The 18655-nt window shown below is 56.8% G+C and overlaps 1 protein-coding gene across 3 annotated transcripts in view; it reads left to right on the top strand.

Moving 5' to 3' along the window:
- Window positions 1-18167, top strand: part of AP3B2 (adaptor related protein complex 3 subunit beta 2) — a 34302-nt gene extending 16135 nt beyond the window's left edge. For all 3 annotated transcript variants that reach the window (XM_074318321.1, XM_074318320.1, XM_074318322.1), the window contains 23 exons: window positions 122-217; window positions 3615-3775; window positions 4020-4086; window positions 4191-4373; window positions 4462-4745; window positions 4991-5045; window positions 5359-5430; window positions 6668-6730; window positions 7009-7141; window positions 7415-7524; window positions 8119-8295; window positions 10970-11156; window positions 12482-12600; window positions 13063-13171; window positions 13498-13621; window positions 13935-14121; window positions 14241-14301; window positions 14597-14703; window positions 14881-15109; window positions 15478-15562; window positions 15800-15897; window positions 17407-17545; window positions 17649-18167. In XM_074318321.1, coding sequence (XP_074174422.1) covers window positions 122-217; window positions 3615-3775; window positions 4020-4086; window positions 4191-4373; window positions 4462-4745; window positions 4991-5045; window positions 5359-5430; window positions 6668-6730; window positions 7009-7141; window positions 7415-7524; window positions 8119-8295; window positions 10970-11156; window positions 12482-12600; window positions 13063-13171; window positions 13498-13621; window positions 13935-14121; window positions 14241-14301; window positions 14597-14703; window positions 14881-15109; window positions 15478-15562; window positions 15800-15897; window positions 17407-17545; window positions 17649-17799 — 2997 coding nt within the window. In that variant the 3' untranslated portion in view covers window positions 17800-18167. The remainder of the gene's footprint in view (window positions 1-121; window positions 218-3614; window positions 3776-4019; window positions 4087-4190; window positions 4374-4461; window positions 4746-4990; window positions 5046-5358; window positions 5431-6667; window positions 6731-7008; window positions 7142-7414; window positions 7525-8118; window positions 8296-10969; window positions 11157-12481; window positions 12601-13062; window positions 13172-13497; window positions 13622-13934; window positions 14122-14240; window positions 14302-14596; window positions 14704-14880; window positions 15110-15477; window positions 15563-15799; window positions 15898-17406; window positions 17546-17648) is intronic.
- Window positions 18168-18655: the final 488 nt, after the last annotated feature.

The raw sequence follows: 18655 nt of genomic DNA, 5'->3' as shown, positions 1-18655 counted from the left end.
TGTCCCTGAACTAGATGTGGGTCAGAGTGAAGGTGGGGTACACGGAACTCTCTCCCCCACCCCGGAGGAATCAGGCTTGGAGCGCCAGTCCCTGCTGAGAAAACTGCTCTCCCCCACCCAGGTGAAGAAGCTCGTCTACGTGTACCTGGTACGCTATGCTGAGGAGCAGCAAGACCTGGCCCTGCTGTCCATCTCCACCTTCCAGCGTGGCCTAAAGGTCAGTGGCCTCAGCGTGCCTCCCGGGGTCTGGGCCTCGTGGGTGCTGTACTGCAGGAGTGGGCCTGGGACAAGCCTGAGCATGGGGGCAGGCCCTGGAGGCCTGGTCCTACCTGCCTTAGGTTGGGAGGGTCAGAGTCAGAGGAAATGACCAGACAGACCTTCAAGGGGTGGAAGCCAGCTCAGAAGGGGCCCGAGAGATAAAGCGAGTGCCCAGAGACTGTGTCTCCTCTCTGAGGAGCCTGTGGTAGTGGTGGCCTCAAATGCGGACCCTTTGAGCCCCTGACAATGGACCCCATTGGTATAAAGGAACTCTGGCCCGTGGCCCGGCAGAAGTAAAGCTCCTTAAGACAGGATTTCTTGAGGGGAGCCGCTGACTTGGTTCCTCACCTCTGGGTGTCAGAGCCTTGCCACTGCCAGGCTCACCTGGTCTAGGGATCTGGTGAGAACTATGACTTTGGAACCTTGTCACCTGGAACTTGGTAACAAAGACAGAATGGTTTACTGAAAACAAATAAGCTCCATTGAGAGAAACAGCAAAGTTGACCATGGAGGAGGGCTACCACAGACACGAAGGTTGGGTTCAAGATCAACACAGAGGATGTAAACACTTGACAGGTCCGTTTTCAGTAAGTTCAATATGGCCAGTAATTCCTCTAGAGTTGGAACAATTTCATTCGTCTTTTGTTTAGCACCAGAAGATGTAGGTGACTTGTCTCAGCTATTTAAACTGAATATTTTCACCTTTTGTTTTGTATGCGAAATACATGTAGTTAGTCCCCACTGGGTGCTTTTCTGGTTAGTAGAAGCTACCTCAAGCGTAAAGAGGCGATATCACTGCCATTCTGTTCTCTCTCCATATCAGGCTTTTCAGCTCAGATTACACCTGTTAATTCCCCTAGTCTTGACATACGTTGAGTTCAGATTCCTGTGACAGGTACTCTGAAGGGCCCAGCTCATCTTTTCATGCCCCCAGATTCTGTAGGTTGTTGAGCACATGGAGAATCGGCGGCCCAAACCCTGGTCCAGTTCAGTGTGCGATGGCCAGCAGGAGGGGCTTCTCCCAGGTGGGGTAGAAAGCCAGGGTACTTTCATACACCATTCATTTATTCACTCAGCAAGTACTTGGGTAGCTCTGTGCCGCAGTGTGCTGGGCTGTCTTTAATAGTCGAAACCACAGACTTGATCTCAGATCGGCAAGTAACCTTTTGGTTTGAGTCAGGGTTAAATCATCTTGTAAGAATCACTGTGGAATTATTTCACGGCCAGATTTTACATTTACATTTTTGTAGTTTCTGTATTCTTTTCTCCTTTTAGAAAACTAGAGCTCATTTAGTCCAACTCAATGCAGTGGTTTCCCTAGAACAGTGGTCAGCAAACTTTTTCTGTATCCTGCCAGATGGTCATTTGGGCTTCGCAGGCCATACAGTCTAGACCGTGCAACTACTCAACTTTGTTCTTGTAGTGTGAAAGCAGCCATAGATGAGTGGGCAGGGCCAGGCTCCAGTACATTTATATTTATAAAAAAGGCAGAAGACAGATTTGGCCCAAGGGCTGTAGTGCTGACCTTTGCTTTAGAGCGTCTCTCATGGGTCACCGGGTATGTCCAGTGATGGAGACCTCACTCCTTCATAAGGCAACTCGCTCCATCATAAGACAACTAACTACGTTTGTTTTTTTCTTTAAACTATTAATATTGTGTTGAAATCGCCATAACTACGATTTTTAAAAGTTTTTTTAAAGTTTATTTCAGACTCACAAAACGCATAAAGAATAATACAATGCATATCTATATACCCAGCTTAAGAAATGAAATATTCATATGCATGTATCTATTCTTTTACTACTGATTTCCATGTTCCTAAGTAATATATAACGTCATCATGTAAATGATACCATATCATATACGTGTTCCTCTAAAACTCCTTTTCTTTTTGTTGTTTTTGGGTTCTCCTGCACATTGGTACCAGCCATTTCCATCCAGGGTTCTCCCTTCTTTTTATCAGCCCGGGCTGAGGCTGTCGCTTTCTTAGCCCACTAATGTGGTTAGCTCAATTCAGACAAACCTTAGTTGGCAAGCAGACGATCTGGGCGTCCCCACATCCTGTCTTACGCAGTCTGTCCCTTGACTCCCCTGTGAACCTACTATATTTCATTTTATTGGTTTAGCACAGGTCCAAGCCAGCATGCTTCTGAATCTTAATTTTTGTCCCCCTGATCGTATGTCTTCCTCCAAGATGTTGATAAGCTGTTCAGACCAGGGTGGCAGACTGACTCCTATGGCATATCACGTTTCCAAGATGACACTGCTCTGTTAATAAACCTTCTCCAAGTACAACGTTTTACTAAGTGATGGATCTGTACAGTCAGCCATCATTTTCCCATTTTGTTTGGAAGGATCTTATTCACTAGCAAAAAACATTTTTTAATACCTTTTTCATGTACAAAGGGCTATGGTGATGCAGAGATGAAACAGATATGAATGCTGCTGTTAAAATGCTCACATACTCAGTGAAACAAAAGGCCTGCATTAAAAATGGCAATCCAGGAAATCTTTGGGAGACTCCCACAAAGGCCTTGCTGAAATCAAAATACATAGTGTTAATATCTACCAGCCTAATTACTCTTATCAGAAAGGAAAATCTTTTTGGGGGTAATTTCCTGTGATTCCATAATCATTTCCAAATAACATATTTTTCAAAAGGAAAATAGGTTTAAGCAGTGGATGCGATATGATTTGACTATAAGAAAACAGTCCTGCTTTATAAGTAAGTGCTTCTAAACCAGCTGTTTAAAAATCAATTCCAGAATTTTGACAGGGATTATCATTATTTTTACCTGAAATTTTGTGGATCTTCTCTTTCTCTGGTTTAGAGTAGCTTCTACCCGTTGGTGTTCCAGCACCTTCCCCATTGTCCTCCATCCTCCGAGATGAACAGTAATTGACAGCGGCTGCCGATGCAATCCCATGATTACAATACACTGTCTAAGGCCCTTCTCGGGTGTGTGGGAAGCAGTAGGAGCCGAGGGGGAGCCCACACGCTATCCTCTTTCAAACACTGGGAGAAGAGGAACAAGAGCAGCTTGGGAGAGGACCTTGGGAGAGGGGACTGTACGATGAACTCTTGAAAAGGGAGACGAGCTTGCATTTCTGGTAGTCACCTCGACTGCAAATGCAAAGACGTACCCACGCACACCCTAAGAAACGGGAGGTGTTTCAGGAACTTGAGGTGTTCTGAAAGTTTTTTGCTCTTTCTGAAAGTGAAGCAGCCCTGAGGTGCTCAGCGCTGGCATATCCGGACTCAGGACAGAAGGCAGGGTAGCACGGCGATGGTACCAGGGACAGTGAGCTGCACAGATGTGGCTTCTCAGGCTGCTGCTTCCACCTCCGCCCTTAGGACCCCAACCAGCTGATTCGGGCCAGCGCCCTCCGCGTCCTCTCCAGCATCCGTGTGCCCATCATCGTGCCCATCATGATGCTGGCCATCAAGGAGGCTGCCTCGGACATGTCCCCCTACGTGCGGAAAACAGCTGCTCATGCCATCCCTAAACTCTACAGGTATGCCCCAGCCCTGCCAGGCACACCTCAGGAGCGTGTTCCCCAGCCCCAGCGCCCCCCTGCTCCTTCCAGGTCTCACAGGCCGGCTTGGTGACTCCTCAGATAGTTTAGGACAGTGTGGGGACTGACAGGTGTTGGGCGATGGATGCGGCCCTCACCTCTGTGACTAGCGTTGGGTGCGGGAGGTGAGCCAGCCTGGGCCGAGGGGAGAGGCGCAAAGCCCTCTTAGCAGTTTCTCCTGCAGCTTGGATTCTGACCAGAAGGACCAGCTGATCGAGGTCATTGAGAAGCTTCTGGCCGACAAGACCACGGTGCGTAGAGGGGCGCAGGGATGGGTGGTGGAAAGGCGCCGCCGGCGGGACAGAGGCCCTTCGTTTCTGCCTGTGACCCTCCCCTGTCTCTGTCGGGTCCCCAGCTGGTGGCCGGCAGCGTGGTGATGGCCTTTGAGGAGGTGTGCCCAGAGCGCATCGACCTGATTCACAAGAACTACCGGAAGCTCTGTAACCTGCTCATCGACGTGGAGGAGTGGGGCCAGGTGGTCATCATCAGCATGCTCACCCGCTACGCCCGCACGCAGTTCCTGAGCCCCACGCAGAACGTGAGTGTACCGGTGCCAACCCCCGCGGCAGAGTGGGCAGGGAGGTCACGGGGAGGCGGTGCCGCTGCCCCACCTGTCTCCCCTCCAGGAATCCCTGCTGGAGGAGAACCCCGAGAAAGCCTTCTATGGCTCGGAGGAGGACGAGGCCAAGGGCCCGGGGTCAGAGGACGCAGCCGCCACGACGCTGCCCGCCCGGAAGCCCTACGTCATGGACCCCGACCACCGGCTACTGCTGCGCAACACGAAGCCGCTGCTGCAGAGCCGCAGCGCCGCGGTGGTCATGGCGGTGGCGCAGCTCTACTTCCACCTGGCGCCCAAGGCCGAGGTGGGCGTCATCGCCAAGGCCCTGGTGCGCCTGCTGCGCAGCCACAGGTGCGTGCGCGCCCCGCCCCCAGCCCCTGCTGGCCCCGCCCCATTCCTGGTCCCTGGGCACATGGTGCCCCCGCCCTCCGCCCAGCCCACCTGCCCCCTGCGACTCCACACCCCTGCCACCCCTCTGACCCCAGCTGTGCCCTCCCTCTGATGCCCTCCTCACACTGGTCCACTCCCCTTCCGCCCATCCACTGCCTCTTGTCCCGGCGGAGGGGCCCAGACACCGCTGACCACTGTCTCCGCAGTGAGGTGCAGTACGTGGTCCTCCAGAACGTGGCCACCATGTCCATCAAGCGCCGGGTGAGCACATGAGCGAGGCCTGCTGCCGTGGGCACCAGGGGCGCTGGGGAAAGGCAGGCTGGGGGCGTGCCTGGGCGGTACAGCGTAGTGAGAGGGAGACCCCCAATGCAGGCGGAGACTCGGGGGCCTGGATCCTGAGGGTCGCTGAGTGGGGAAAGCCCGGTGAAGAAAGACCCCGTGAGATGTGAGAGGGAGGAGGGGAGAAATTGAGAGGCGGAGGATGCGGTATGGAGGATACTGGGCGCCGGGTCAGGGGGGCTTGGCTCTGGAAGGAACTGCAGTGGAGCGCCATACGCTGCCTCTCTTGTGCCAGGGGATGTTTGAGCCCTACCTGAAGAGCTTCTACATCAGGTCCACCGACCCCACCCAGATCAAGGTCCTGAAGGTGAGTGACGCACAGACGTGGGGTGGCCTTTCTGCCCTTCCCCACTCAGATATCCAGTGTCACCTCCCTGCCTGCCCGCATCAGGCTGAGCCCCTAGCCAACCAAGCCAGAAGTGCTTGCCCAGGAAGCCAGACTAACGAGCGTGCGGGGTCTGCCCTTTGCCTAGACCTGGGGTGTACTTGCCACTTCTCTCCTATGAAGTAACTTGACTTTCATAACAACCTCAGGAAGTGTGCATTATCTCCATTTTATTGAAACATGGACCCAGGAAGGTGAGGTAACTACCCCAAGGTCAGGTCTGCTGACTTTAAAATCATGCTTTCCCAGCGCAGTCTTCTGTCTTCCACCCCGTGTCATCACACCCACACCCCTGCTTTCATGCAAACCTACGCCCACAGAAAAAGGGGCAGGAGCCTGTACCCCCATTCCATTCCTGCCCCGCCTCCTCATTACTGAGTCATTTCACTCAACAACAGTTCACTGCAGCCCCTCTGAACGCATGCTCTGTATCAGCCCCATAGCTAGACAGAGGGTACAAGAGAAAGCACGCTGCTGTGTGTGTGTGTGGGGGGGCACAGTCTAGCTGCAGTGAGCAGGAGGCATTGAGCAGTTAATCATGAAACCAATGTCAAAACCTATTTGTGAAATACGGTCTGAGCAGACAGTGCAGACAGCTGTCAGAGCAGAAACTAGCAGGACCTGATCTAGTCTGGGCTCAGGGAAGTGTTCTTTCAGGAGGCTAGGCTGGAGCTGATGCCCGAGAAATGAACGTGAATTATCTAGGTAAACGCAGGGGCCAGAATGGGAAGACGTGCCCCACGCTGTGGAAACAGCATGTGCAAAAGCCCTGGGGCAGGAGGGGTCTGACAGAGGGCCTGTGTGACTGGGGCATAGAGCGTAAGGGGGTGGTGGGAGGTCAGAGACAGACAGTGGTCAGACCATTCGGGGTCTGACAGATGGAGATAAGGACGCTGGTCTTTATCCTAAAAGCAGCAGGAGGCTGTAAGTGTCCACTGGAGATGCAGAGGGGATGTGATCGTGCCGTAAGTGCAGTCTGTCAGGGGTCCGTTTAGGAGGCAGAGTTGTCCTGCATTTTGGATGAGTTCCATGCTCTGCCAGTTCCCACCAGTCTGCAGATGTGGCAGGGTTGCCCTGAGGATTGTTTTCTGGTGTGTGGAGCATGTTTGGAATGACGGGGTGTGAGAGCCCAGCAAGCCCACTGTCTGCCTCCCTGCAGCTGGAAGTTTTGACCAACCTGGCCAACGAGACCAACATCCCCACGGTCCTGCGGGAATTCCAGGTACGGGCCGGGGCCGCTCCCAGCCGGGGGGCCCAGGAGAGCTGCCTGCAGCTCCTTGTGTGCAGTGAGAGCCGTCCTGCCTCCTCAGGGCCCAGAGCGGAAAAGCTATTACTGTAGGTCCCCTCCCAGGCCCTCTGCCGGCTTTGGGCCAGGGGGTCACGCGCAAAGGTGTCACTCCCCCTCCCAGAGTTCACTTAGTTTGGCATGATGAGTCAGTGAGTAAGGGGCGACGGCTTTCTGGAAGGTCCCTAAGGGGTCACTGCTGTGGTGTCCCACAGACCTACATCCGCAGCGTGGATAAGGACTTCGTGGCAGCCACCATCCAGGCCATTGGACGCTGTGCGACCAACATAGGCCGAGTCCGTGACACCTGTCTTAACGGCCTGGTGCAGTTGCTGTCCAACCGGGATGGTCAGTGTTTGTCTGTCTGAGTGTCCGGCTTTGATGACCGGTGGGTGTCTGCCTGTGTGTCTGACACTGACAGCCAGTGGGTATCCACCTGTCTGTCTAGGCACAGTGTGTGGCCATCATTCTGTCTGCCTCAGTTAGTGTCTGGGTGTCCCTGCATCTCTGAGGGCCACTGGGGAAGTGCAGGAGGGTGAGGCAGAGCCGGGGGGTCAGGGGCAGTGCAGGCGTGTCTGTCCTCCTGTGTGGGGCCCACACTCATCCCCGTCCCACACACAGAGCTGGTGGTCGCAGAGTCAGTGGTCGTCATTAAGAAGCTGCTGCAGATGCAGCCGGCACAGCACGGAGAGATTATCAAACACCTGGCAAAGCTCACGGACAACATCCAGGTGAGGACGAAGCCCCGTGACACCCACACCCCAGCATCCTCCCCATGATTTAAACCCCCTACAGTTAATGAAATCAATGTCACACCTTTCAGACTGGCTCTGAGAGGTCTTCAGGCGGAAGGAGGGGAACGATTGGACCACGTGACCCTGACCTTGTTGCCCAGGATTCACCTTCCCTTTGGGGATCCCTCACTGAGTTCCCCATTCGTGTTTGCTCCAAAGCTCTGACCAAGGGTGGCCGATGGACATATCCTGTGGTTTTCTGCCAAATTGAAACATTCAAATGAGACATTTCTGAAAATTCAGGAAGAATAACAAGGCAGTCAAGCCCTGAGGGTGCCACAGATCCAGAAAGTCAGGTTTTTAAACCATGACTGACTTTGGGGCTTGAAGAAGCCCATGAAACCCGAGGGAAGAGGAGAGACGCTGTCAGGAAATGGCTGCTTTTTCATCTCTCCCCCACCCCTGACTCCCATTTCCAGAGAACACGATACAGCGGGGCAGCGCAGACGGTACAGTGCCGTTTCCCAGGCTGGCCATGTGGCCACCCACAGTCCATGTAACCCAGTGCTGACGCCTCTGCCACACCCACAGGTGCCCATGGCCCGAGCCAGCATCCTGTGGCTCATTGGCGAGTACTGCGAGCACGTCCCCAAGATTGCGCCCGACGTCCTGAGGAAAATGGCCAAGTCCTTCACAGCAGAGGAGGATATTGTCAAGCTGCAAGTCATCAACTTGGCAGCCAAGCTCTACCTGACTAACTCGAAGCAGGTAAAGATGGCTCGGTGCCCCCTAAAACACTCTGCTCCCCAGCAATGGCCCCAGCTATATTGTGTGGGCCCTCACCAGGCAGACGTGAACCCCAGCGCCTCTTTCTGAAGAGAGTTCAGGGCAGCTGGCTGGTTGGCCCAGGTAATCAGTGTTCCCCCAGTGTGCACAGGACCCAAGGGCCTGGCAGGGACGGTGGCCACTGGGGACGAGGCTCTCCTATGGGCTGTGACGTCCAGTCTGCCGGTGGACTGTCCCTGCCGCCCGTGAACCCCAGTTGAGGGGCTGCGGGGGAGGCCAGCAGTGACAGGCGCTGTGGGAGAACATGCATCCCAGATGTGGGCCATGCTTCCTCCCAAAGCCTGGTGATGCGTGGCTACTGGGCCAGGGATAAGGGGGCAGGTGTCTACTTGGGCTCGGGGGTACTAATGGCCATTGTCATGGCCAAGGTGAAAGGTTATGAGGGGACGTGGCTCACCTGCGCTGGAATCACAACATTAAAACCCCTTGAGTGTAGAGCATCCCCCGAGATGGCCCAGGAGATTCTCCTAAGGCATGTCATGCACAGGGCTTTCCAAGGTGTTGGGGACACGAAGCTCCGTGACAGCTCCCACACTCACTGCCTTAGTCAGTCATGCGAGGCAGGGTTGGCACACTACCTACCACCGTGGGCCCGTCCAGCCTGCTGCCTGTTTTCATAAGTGGTCTTAGTGGGACACGGCGTGTTCTTCGTTTGTTCTTGTCTGTGGATGCCTGTGTTGCCGCAGCAGAACTGACTCGTTGCAAGAGTCCGTATGGCCCACGACGCCTAAATTAATTCCTCTCCTGCCCTTTATAGACAAAGTGCGCTAACCCTTGGAGCAAAGCGTGTCGGCAGGTGGCTGGGGTCGGCAGCCCGGCCATAACCTGGAGGCTGTGACGTCTTTTGCGGCCTGAATGTGGCCTCTCGGCCATTCCTTGGGATCTGTGGGTGGGGGGCACTCATGCTGCTCCAGTGGCTCCTTTGATCCATGGTGGCTAGAGCGGCCCCAGGGACTCAGGCTGGCCAGGCAGGGCCTCAGGTGCTGGGACTCAGGGAGGAGTCAGGAAGGACAGCAGTCACGTGTGGAAGCAACGAGGGCCTGGGTCTGTGGGTGTCAGGACTGAGAGAAGCAGATTGTTAAGAGAGGAGGCAGAGGGGGCGCCACAGGGAGCCTGCAGTCCTGGAACAAATATTTGTGTGCCTTGTTCTACAGATGGGAGGAAGGAGCAGGTGGGAGGAACGTTTGAAAAGACGAAGCAGTGTGGGTGGGGAGCCGCCCAGTTCTGGGGGTGGGGCTGACAGGCTCGGGACGGGCCAGAGTGCCGAGCCCCAGGATGCTGATGTCGGCACCTTTCAGAAGCCTGGGTGTGTCCCTCCACATGGCATTTCCCCCCCCCCGCCCCCCCCCCCTGTTCTCACTGATGGCTACATGTGTTCGCTGCGTGTGCGTTTGCTGACTGATTTATTTAATGTACGTTTCCTGTGTGCCTACTCTGCCTGGCGCAGAGCTGTATCCTGGGGTCATGACCATGAGCGAGATGTATCTGCTGGCCTCCAAATGCTCACAGCCAATGAGGGGAAACAGCACAAAGCATGGCACCATCAGAGCTGTAGGCTGGCACAGATTGCTGTGGGTGTATGTAGCTGAAGCCGTCTCCTGGGCAGGACACACGGGTCCTGGCCCCCATCGGGTGCTCAGAGCAGGCTGTTTGGGCAAATGCATGCTGAGCTCCAGGCACTGCCCACCTGAAGGCTGGTCCTTCCAGGCACAGGCGCCTTAGAAAGCTTCCTTGACTCAGTGAAGTTCTTTGAATCCCACTGTCCCTTCCTTTCTCCCTTCTTTCTTCCCAGCCTGCTCTGGGACTGGTGGAAAAAGGAGTGGCGAAGGGTTTGGAGATGCCCGGAGATAGTGAGGACCCTAGTATGATGCTTTGTGCTCGAAGACATGCCATAAATATTGGCTGCCACTGTCTTTTTGTAAAGACAGGTTAGACTAGGCCGGGATTGGCAGAAATTGAGAGATTTGGGGTCCAGGGTGTGGCTGCCTTCACTGCAGCATGTGAACCCCATGTGACCTCAGCAAACCCACAGGCACTGCCTCTGGTCTCACTAGAACCTTTCAGGGGAGGACAGTGGCCACTGAGACCCTGGGGCTGCTCAGAATGTACCAGGTGGGTCAAAGGGGCATGAGGGCAGCCCCTGCCAAAGGTTCTGTCGTCTGGCTCCCCCATGGGTGATGGTGCCTGAAAACCGTGACGTCTAGCAGAATGTTCCAGACTGCACTCACCTGGCGTCCTAGAGTAAAAGGTCGGCCCAACCTTGATTGGGTGTGTTAGGAGCTGGGCCTGGGGCTATGGGACCACAAACCTGAGGAGGAATGAAGTACAAGGATAAAAGGAGGGTCCAAAAGGGCAGCCTCCTTTGCTGTAGCGAGGCAGCTGTCAAAGTTGGGGTCAGGAGTCAGGCCCAGGGAGGTGAGAGAAGGTGCAGAGTCTGCCCAGTGGCAGGTGTGAGGGAAAGTGGGGTGCAGGCAGGACCTCCTATGAGGGGAGAGGAGAAGCCCTGCACGGAGGTGCTGGCTTAAAGAGTCTGGTTCAAAGACCTCCTGTGTCCCCACCCTCTCTGATGGCTGCCGATCTACCTCTTGTCCCCCAGACCAAGCTGCTGACCCAGTACGTGCTGAGTCTGGCCAAGTACGACCAGAACTATGATATCCGTGACCGAGCGCGCTTCACCCGGCAGCTCATCGTCCCTTCGGAGCAGGGCGGGGCCCTCAGCCGCCATGCCAAGAAGCTCTTCCTGGCACCCAAACCAGCCCCTGTCTTGGAGTCGTCTTTCAAAGGTGGGAACTGCAATCAAGAGTAACCTTGCAGAGGCCAGGGAAGGAATTGGCCAGGACTCCGGGCCCAGACCTTCCCCCGAGGTTTCTGTCTCAGCCAGGCACCAAGCTTCTGGGGGCATTGCTCCCATGGGAAGGCCAGCGCTATCCCCCTGCCTGGCTCATGCCTTTTCCCATCCTGTAGCACCCAGGGCTGACTCTTCACCCACCTACAGCCACCACCATCACCATCATCGCACCTGGCACTGCTTTCCCAGCCAGGATGGACTCGCCCCTCCCCTCCCTTTTCCTCCCCTCCGCTCCTTTCCTCTCCCCTCCCATCTTCTCCCCACCCTTCCCTTCCCCGCCCCTCCTCTCTTCTCCCCTCCTTGCCCCTCCCTGCCCCTCCCCTTCTCACCTCCCCACCCCGCCTCTCCCCACCCCTACCCTCCCTGGCTCCTCTTCCCATCTCCCTACCAGAGCAGGCTCTGTACAGCAAGATATTAAACTCAAGGGCCCAGGAAGGCAGGAAGTAAACACCACACAGAAAAGAGGTGTGGGTATGTTTGAGAGGGTCCCAAGAAAGCAGGTGCCACAACTCTGGGCTATCACTGGAGGTCAGACCGCAGGCCCAGGCCCTCAGCCTGGCGTCTGTCTCAGGCTCACCCCCCAGGACAGGGCTCTGAAGGAGGCAGAGAGCGAGGGTCGTCCTGCTGGCTCTCTGGACCCAGGGACCCACACAGAAGAGGAGCCTCCTTCCCAAAGCTCAGTTCTTGTATCTTTGCCTCTGCTTTTCTTCCCTGGACCCCCATCTGAGGGATGGGGCAGATTTGACAATCTGCTGGGAAGAAGGGGAATAGTCCCTTTCTCCTGCCCAATACCGGATGCACTTGTACGTCTCCGTGTGGCCCTCCTGGGGCGCTGACTCCCTCCAACTCCTGTTCGACTGCTCACCTGCCTCTCGTTCCCAGCTACGCCTCCTTGCCAGGCCTGGCTGTGCAGGAGCGCACAGTCCCCACTGCCCTAGGGGAGACACTGCACCACGTTTCCGCCAGCCCAGCAGGCAGACCTGAGCAGACAGGACAGGAGCAGCTCCGTGCCTGGAGTTCCCTCGGCCATATCCCCTGCCCCCACCTCTCAGCCCTGCTCTGGTCAAGCCAGACAACGTTTTCTTCCAGCATATGGGCCTGAAGGTGCAGTCGGGGCGTCAGAGCCATGAAAGGGCATGCCCCCCTTTCCTCTAACCAGCTAGGGAGTCTCCACCAAAATTGCCACTGGTGCCCCCTCGGAAACAAGTCCCACGGCAATGCCTCACTGCCACCTGGCTTGACCTCTAACCCTGTTCCTAGACCGGGACCACTTCCAGCTAGGCTCCCTGTCCCACCTGCTCAATGCCAAGGCCACGGGCTACCAGGAGCTCCCAGACTGGCCAGAGGAAGCCCCGGACCCATCAGTGCGCAATGTGGAGGTCAGCAGGGGTGGAGGGTTGGACTGCACGTGTGGAGGGACAGACAGCAGGGAGCCCTGGCGTCTTGAGTGCTGTCCAGCTGTCCTGACACCCTCCCCACATGCAGGAAGAAGATCTGTCCCTTATTGAGACCCACGTGGGCCTGTTGGGCGAATACACTGAGGTCCCCGCCCCTCCCTGTGTGCTGTGTGCCCTCTGCCCAGTGTGCAGTGCTCTCTCCTGTCCTCCCCTCCCCTTGGCTGCTGCACCCCTGTGCCTTCCCTCTGCTCTGTTTTCCGTGGTTTGCCAGTACCCCCTCGTGAGCAGCAGCCCTTCCCCTCCGTGGACTCTATCCCCTTGGGGCCAGGACTGGATAGGGCCCCAGAGGGGCAGAGTGAAGGCCAGGAAAGCCCTGTGCTTTCCGCCCCCCCCACCCCCACAACCACGATTAATAACCCTCCAACCCCCACCCGCCACCTCCAGGTACCTGAATGGACCAAGTGCTCAAACCGGGAGAAGAGGAAGGAGAAAGAGAAACCTTTCTATTCAGACTCTGAGGGGGAGTCGGGCCCCACCGAGTCCGCAGACAGCGGTGAGATGGGCAGAGCGGGGACCCTGTGCCCCAGGGCTGGCTGATTGGGGGCTGTGTGTGTGTGTTTGGCATGGTCGTGTGTCCCAGGGGGTGTGCACCTGCCCGTGTGTACGTGTGTGTGTGTACGTGTGTGTGTGTCTGGGCGCACGCCAGAGGGATTGCAGGTCTCTATTCCTCCGGGTCCGTCTGGGGCCCAGTTGGTCCGATTGGCATCTGGGGCCAGGGCAGGTCACAGGGAGGGTTTGCGCCTTCAGTGCTGTGTCTGAAGCGGGGAGCCCAGGGAGGCCTGCACACAGGGAGAGAAGCCTGTGATGGTCCCTCCGCAGACCCCGAGTCCGAGAGCGAATCGGACAGTAAGAGCAGCAGTGAGAGCGGCTCTGGGCAGTCGAGCAGTGAGTCCGACAATGAAGACCCAGATGAGGATGAGGAGAAGGGGAGGAGCAGTGAGAGGTACGAGGGGAGCCAGCCGATGACTGGTGGGGTTCAAGGTCTCCCCTGGAAAAGAAGGACTAGCCTGCAGCCTACCTAAGCCAGTCTCCTGAGCCCGAGTCTCCTCATGAGCGGGGGGGGGGGGCCTGCAGACCACCTGGACAGCTCACACCGTGGCTGCCCTGGCGCGCCACAAGAGGTCTCATGAGTGCAGCGTAGAGAAGCGAACGGGCCAGGGGCTCAGCGGGCACAGGCTCCCCACCCTCACCCCCCCTTCTCTGAGGCAAGGAGTGGGTGTCCAGTCCGGCCTGAGCATCATTTGCTCCTTGTCCAGTGAGCAGAGTGACGAGGAAGGTGAGAAGAGGAAGATGAAGAAGAGGAAGAAGGCGCCAGAGGGACCAGAAGAAGAAGGGCCATCCTCGGATGAGGGCAGCGATTCCAGCAGTAGCTCGTCAGAGTCTGAGATGTCGTCGGAGACCGAGGAGGAGCAGGTGGAACCTGCCTCCTGGAAGAAAAAGACAGTGAGAGCCTTGGGGCGAGAGGGGGTGGGTCATCCAGAACACAGGTGTCTTCTGCCCGACCCCCAACAGGCCTGGGCGCTCCCCTCCCCTCCCACAGCCACCCCCATTTTCTCTCTCAGCCTCCCAGAGGCAGAAGTGGCCCTGCAGCCAAGGAGGTGTCTCTGCTCGACCTGGAGGACTGTGAGTCTGTGGCATAGGAAGGAGGTCGGGGGGTGTGGCAGGAAGGTCGGGGGGAGCTCTGCATTAGCTTCCTGGGGGCTTGGAGGTGGGGGGAGCAGACAGGACACAGCGTCAGGCCTGAGAGGGCAGCGGTGTGGGCTTGGGGTCAAGGGTGGGTGTCCACTTGGAGCCACCAGGCTGCCCTGGCCCCGCTGTCCGTGGTGCTGAAGCGTCTGCTCCCTGCGCCCCAGTGTCCCTGATCCAGGCCAATTCCACTTTGCCTCTCGCCATCAGTCTTCCTCATGTACTCCCACAGTCACCCCGCCCAGTGTCCAGCCTGTGTCGCCCCCCACGGTCGTGTCCACTAGTCTGGCTGCTGACCTGGAGGGCCTGACACTCACAGACTCCCCGCTGGTGCCCTCGGTGAGTGGGATGGGACAGGGACACAGGTCTGTGCTGCGTCCCATGGTGTGGCTCTGTGTGGAGGGGCTGTGGGGCGGGGACAGCTCTGAGTCCCTGCTGATGGATGACTAGGTGGGGACACAGCCGGGACAGGCTCTCCTTGCTCATTCCCGTGCTTCCCGGCACTCCCTCCTCCAGCTGCTGAGCCCAGTGTCGGGTGTGAGGAGGCAGGAGCTGCTGCACCGCGTGGCTGGTGAGGGGCTGGCCGTGGACTACACCTTCAGCCGCCAGCCTTTCTCTGGGGACCCCCACATGGTGTCTGTGCATATCCACTTCTCCAACAACTCTGAGAGCCCCATCAAGGGCCTGCACGTGGGCACCCCCAAACTGCCGGCCGGCATCAGCATCCAGGAATTTCCTGAAATCGGTGCGGAAGGGACTTGAACAGGCTAGGGGAGGAGGCTCCTGGGAAGAGTGGGTCTTTCTGTGCCTGCCGATGCCGTCTGTGCCAGCCCATGGCCCAGGCTCGGGGGCACAGAGATGGCATCTAACATGGTCTGTGTCCTGTTGGGCAAGTTAGAAGAGGAAACAAGCAAGTCCTGATCAGGGTAGGGGGAGCTTGAGGTTTGGTCATTTCAGGACTAACTGAAATGGGTGGCTGGGCGGGGTTTAGACTTCTGGAGAAAGCCAGGAACAGTCTTGAGGGGCCCAGGAAGCCAGGATTCCCCAGAGGAGCGCGTTGCAGACCTGTCAGGTGACAATGTCTCTCCCTGATTCCCTGTCTCACCTCTGCAGAGTCCCTGGCCCCCGGAGAGTCTGCCACTGCTGTCATGGGCATCAATTTCTGTGACTCAACCCAGGCGGCCAACTTCCAGCTGTGGTGTGTGCCCGGCTCGTGGGGGGAGGAGGGGGTGGGCAGGAAAGAGGTGGGGTCACAGGAACCTGCAGCTGGAAGTGGTGCTCCCTCATGGTCTGCTGGGTCTGGAAGCCAGCCCCGTCCCTCGGGGCGTCCCCCATGCTCCTGCTGCCTCCAAGCTGGGCCCCCAGACAAACGGGCGGCCAGAGAGGAGAAGCTGGCCTCACCTTCTCTCCCTCTGTCTTCTCCCACCCTCCCCAGCACCCAAACACGACAGTTCTACGTCTCTATTCAGCCACCTGTTGGGGAGCTGATGGCCCCCGTGTTCATGAGTGAGAATGAATTCAAGAAGGAACAGGGTGAGTGCTCCCTGGGGGTGGGCAGGGAGGGGGCTCATTCAGCTTCTTCAACAGGGAGGCCTCACAGCTGTGGCGCCAGCAAGGGCTTCACAGGGGCCAGGACACCGCAGTGAGGCTTCGGACAGAGGTGGGACCCAGCCTGGCAGAAAATCCTAGGCCAGCATTCCAACGGGGGGAAACATCGTGAGTGGCTGTCGTTGACAGTTTCCAGGGAGAGAGAAGGGGAGTGGTTTGGTTTGGGGCATAGGAGCCCCTTGTACAGGGGAATAGTGAGAACAAAGCTGGAAATATGCTTGACCTAGTTTCTAGACGCCTCAAGTGCTATGCGAAAGGGTTTCAGTCCTAGAATTTCAGAGCTGGAAGGGGTCACAGAGGTTAGTGGGTCCAGCTCCATCGTTAGAGAAGTAAGGACTATAGATTTCATTTTCCTAACAGTGGAGGCGTCATTGAAGGTTTATGAGGGACGGAGGGGCCAGGGTTAGACCTATGTTTCAGAAGAAGAATCTGGCAGCATTCACAGCTGGCACTGGGCGAACCTGCGGCAGGAAAAGGAGGCAGGACAGCCTAAGTGGGAGAAACGCGTTTTGTGAGCCCTGCTTGAAGTTTTGAACTGCCATTCACTTGGTGTGTGACCCTGGACCAGTTATAAGGCTGTTGCTGTAGATCCGTGAGATGGTGAGGGCCATGATTAGAGCCTGACAAAGGGAATGAAGGGCTGGCGTGGGGTGGGGGATGGTACTGGGGAAAGCGAAGCCACAGGCATTCTGCCTAAGGAGGAGGAGACAGAGGCATGGAAGCTGTTCTAGAATTCCTGGCTTGGATGGTAGGGAGAACGGCGGCGCCCCTCACCTAGACCGGAAGTCTGCACACTTTCTCTGTAAGGGGCCATAAAGCAAATGTTTTAGGCTTTGCGGGTCATGTGGTCTCTGCTGCAGTTACTCAGCCCTGCCATTGTAGCACAGAAACAGCCACGGATAACGTAAATAAATGAGTGTGGCTGTGTTCCTGTAAAATTCTCTTTATGGACATGTCACAATTTCAATTCCATACGATTTTCGTGTATCATGAAATTAGTCTGTTGATTTTTTCACCCCCAGCATTTAAAAATATAAAAAGCATTGTAGGCCACATGGGGTGGGAGGGGGCGGGGGGCTCGATTTGGCCTGCGGGCTGTAATTTTTCCAAACCCCTGATTTGGAAGAAAGAAGAATGGGTTCGGGCAAGGGAGGAGGGGAGATCGTGGTTCCTTCTGCATAAGCTGATTTTGCAGTGCATTTTGGGAAATTCAGGAGCCGGCGATTGGTATCACTGAGTAAGTGGGCCTGTGCCCAGGAAACACTTCTGGGCTGGAGTCACGAGCCCAGAGGTGATAATCGAAGCTGTGAGTGAGAGTGAGATCGCCCTGGGAGGGAGACGGGAGGGAGGAGAAGGCCAAGGACCATCCCTGAGGAAAGTGTGAGGGTGCTCCGTGGGCAGACGCGGGGGACTCACCACGGCCTCTGCCCCCAGGGAAGCTGATGGGCATGAACGAGATCACGGAGAAACTCACGCTGCTGGACACCTGTCGGAGTGACCACGCTGTGGTACAGAAAGTCACCGCCACTGCCAACCTGGGTCGTGTCCCTTGTGGGACGTCTGATGAGTACAGGTACTGGGCCATGAGCAGACAGGAAGAGGGGGGCGCTCGGGCCTGCTGTGAGGGAGAGGCCCCCTGCCCCCGGCCTGAGCCCCTCCCCCTCCTCCCACCCCAGGTTTGCAGGCAGGACGCTGAGCAGCGGGAGCCTGGTCCTGCTGACCCTGGATGCTCGGCCCGCTGGACCTGCCCAGCTGACAGTCAACAGCGAGAAGATGGTGATTGGCACCATGCTGGTGAAGGACGTGGTACAGGCCCTGACTCAGTGATGCCCAAGTGATGCTGTAACTTCTCTACCCCCACCCCCGTCCCTCCCTGTGGCATCTGGGCTGCTAGTCCACACCCCCCGCCCCGTTTTTCCTCCTCTCTCTCTCTCTCTCTCTCTCTCTCTCTCTCTCTCTCTCTCTCTCTCACACACACACACACACACACACAAGTCCTCATGTCACATAGCATCCAGGGGTTAGGGGCCCCTCTCTCCCTCTGGTCATTACCTGGCTTCCTCCCCATTTCCCTCCCCATGGGCTTCCTTAGTGACCCTGGTGTGCGGAGGGAGACCGCAGCCACTCCCGTCCATCTTCCCAGCTCTACGTAGCTATTTATGTAGCAAAATCTCAATAAATGTCTTCTCCCTCGATGCCGGCTCACCTTTCCTTTCTTCTGGGTCCTGTCTAAGGGGGCTGGGGGCCGCGGGGAGCTGCTAAGAGTGATTGTGTTTGACCCTTGTGAATGATCACTACTGACCTTCTAGGGGAGGCTGTGGCTCTGCTTGGACCCCCAAGATGACATCTCCGAGTCTCCAGGCGTCTCTGTGGGAGAGACAGCTGAGCAGGGAAGAGAGACCACGCTGGAACAAGTCCCTAGTCCTTTTTATGAGGCTCTGCAAAAGCGAGCCCTCTCTGATGCCTGCATTGTCCCTTGGTCCCCCTCATGGGCCCTTGGGAAGGAGGATCCATACTATGGGGAATTCCCCAAGCAGGTGCGAGGTTCAAAATAAGCAGCCGCCGACTACATGTGGATACAGGGCCTGCAGCCCCCAGCTTGGGGTGAGGTGACCCCCGCCTGCCAGGATGGGGAGGACAGATGCAGAGCCGTGTTCCTGACGTGCCTGTGCGTCAGACCACC

Source organism: Rhinolophus sinicus, linkage group LG13 (assembly GCF_036562045.2).
Source record: "Rhinolophus sinicus isolate RSC01 linkage group LG13, ASM3656204v1, whole genome shotgun sequence".
In the NCBI taxonomy this organism is placed as follows: domain Eukaryota; kingdom Metazoa; phylum Chordata; class Mammalia; order Chiroptera; family Rhinolophidae; genus Rhinolophus; species Rhinolophus sinicus.
This window is presented reverse-complemented; position numbering and strand designations above follow the sequence as displayed.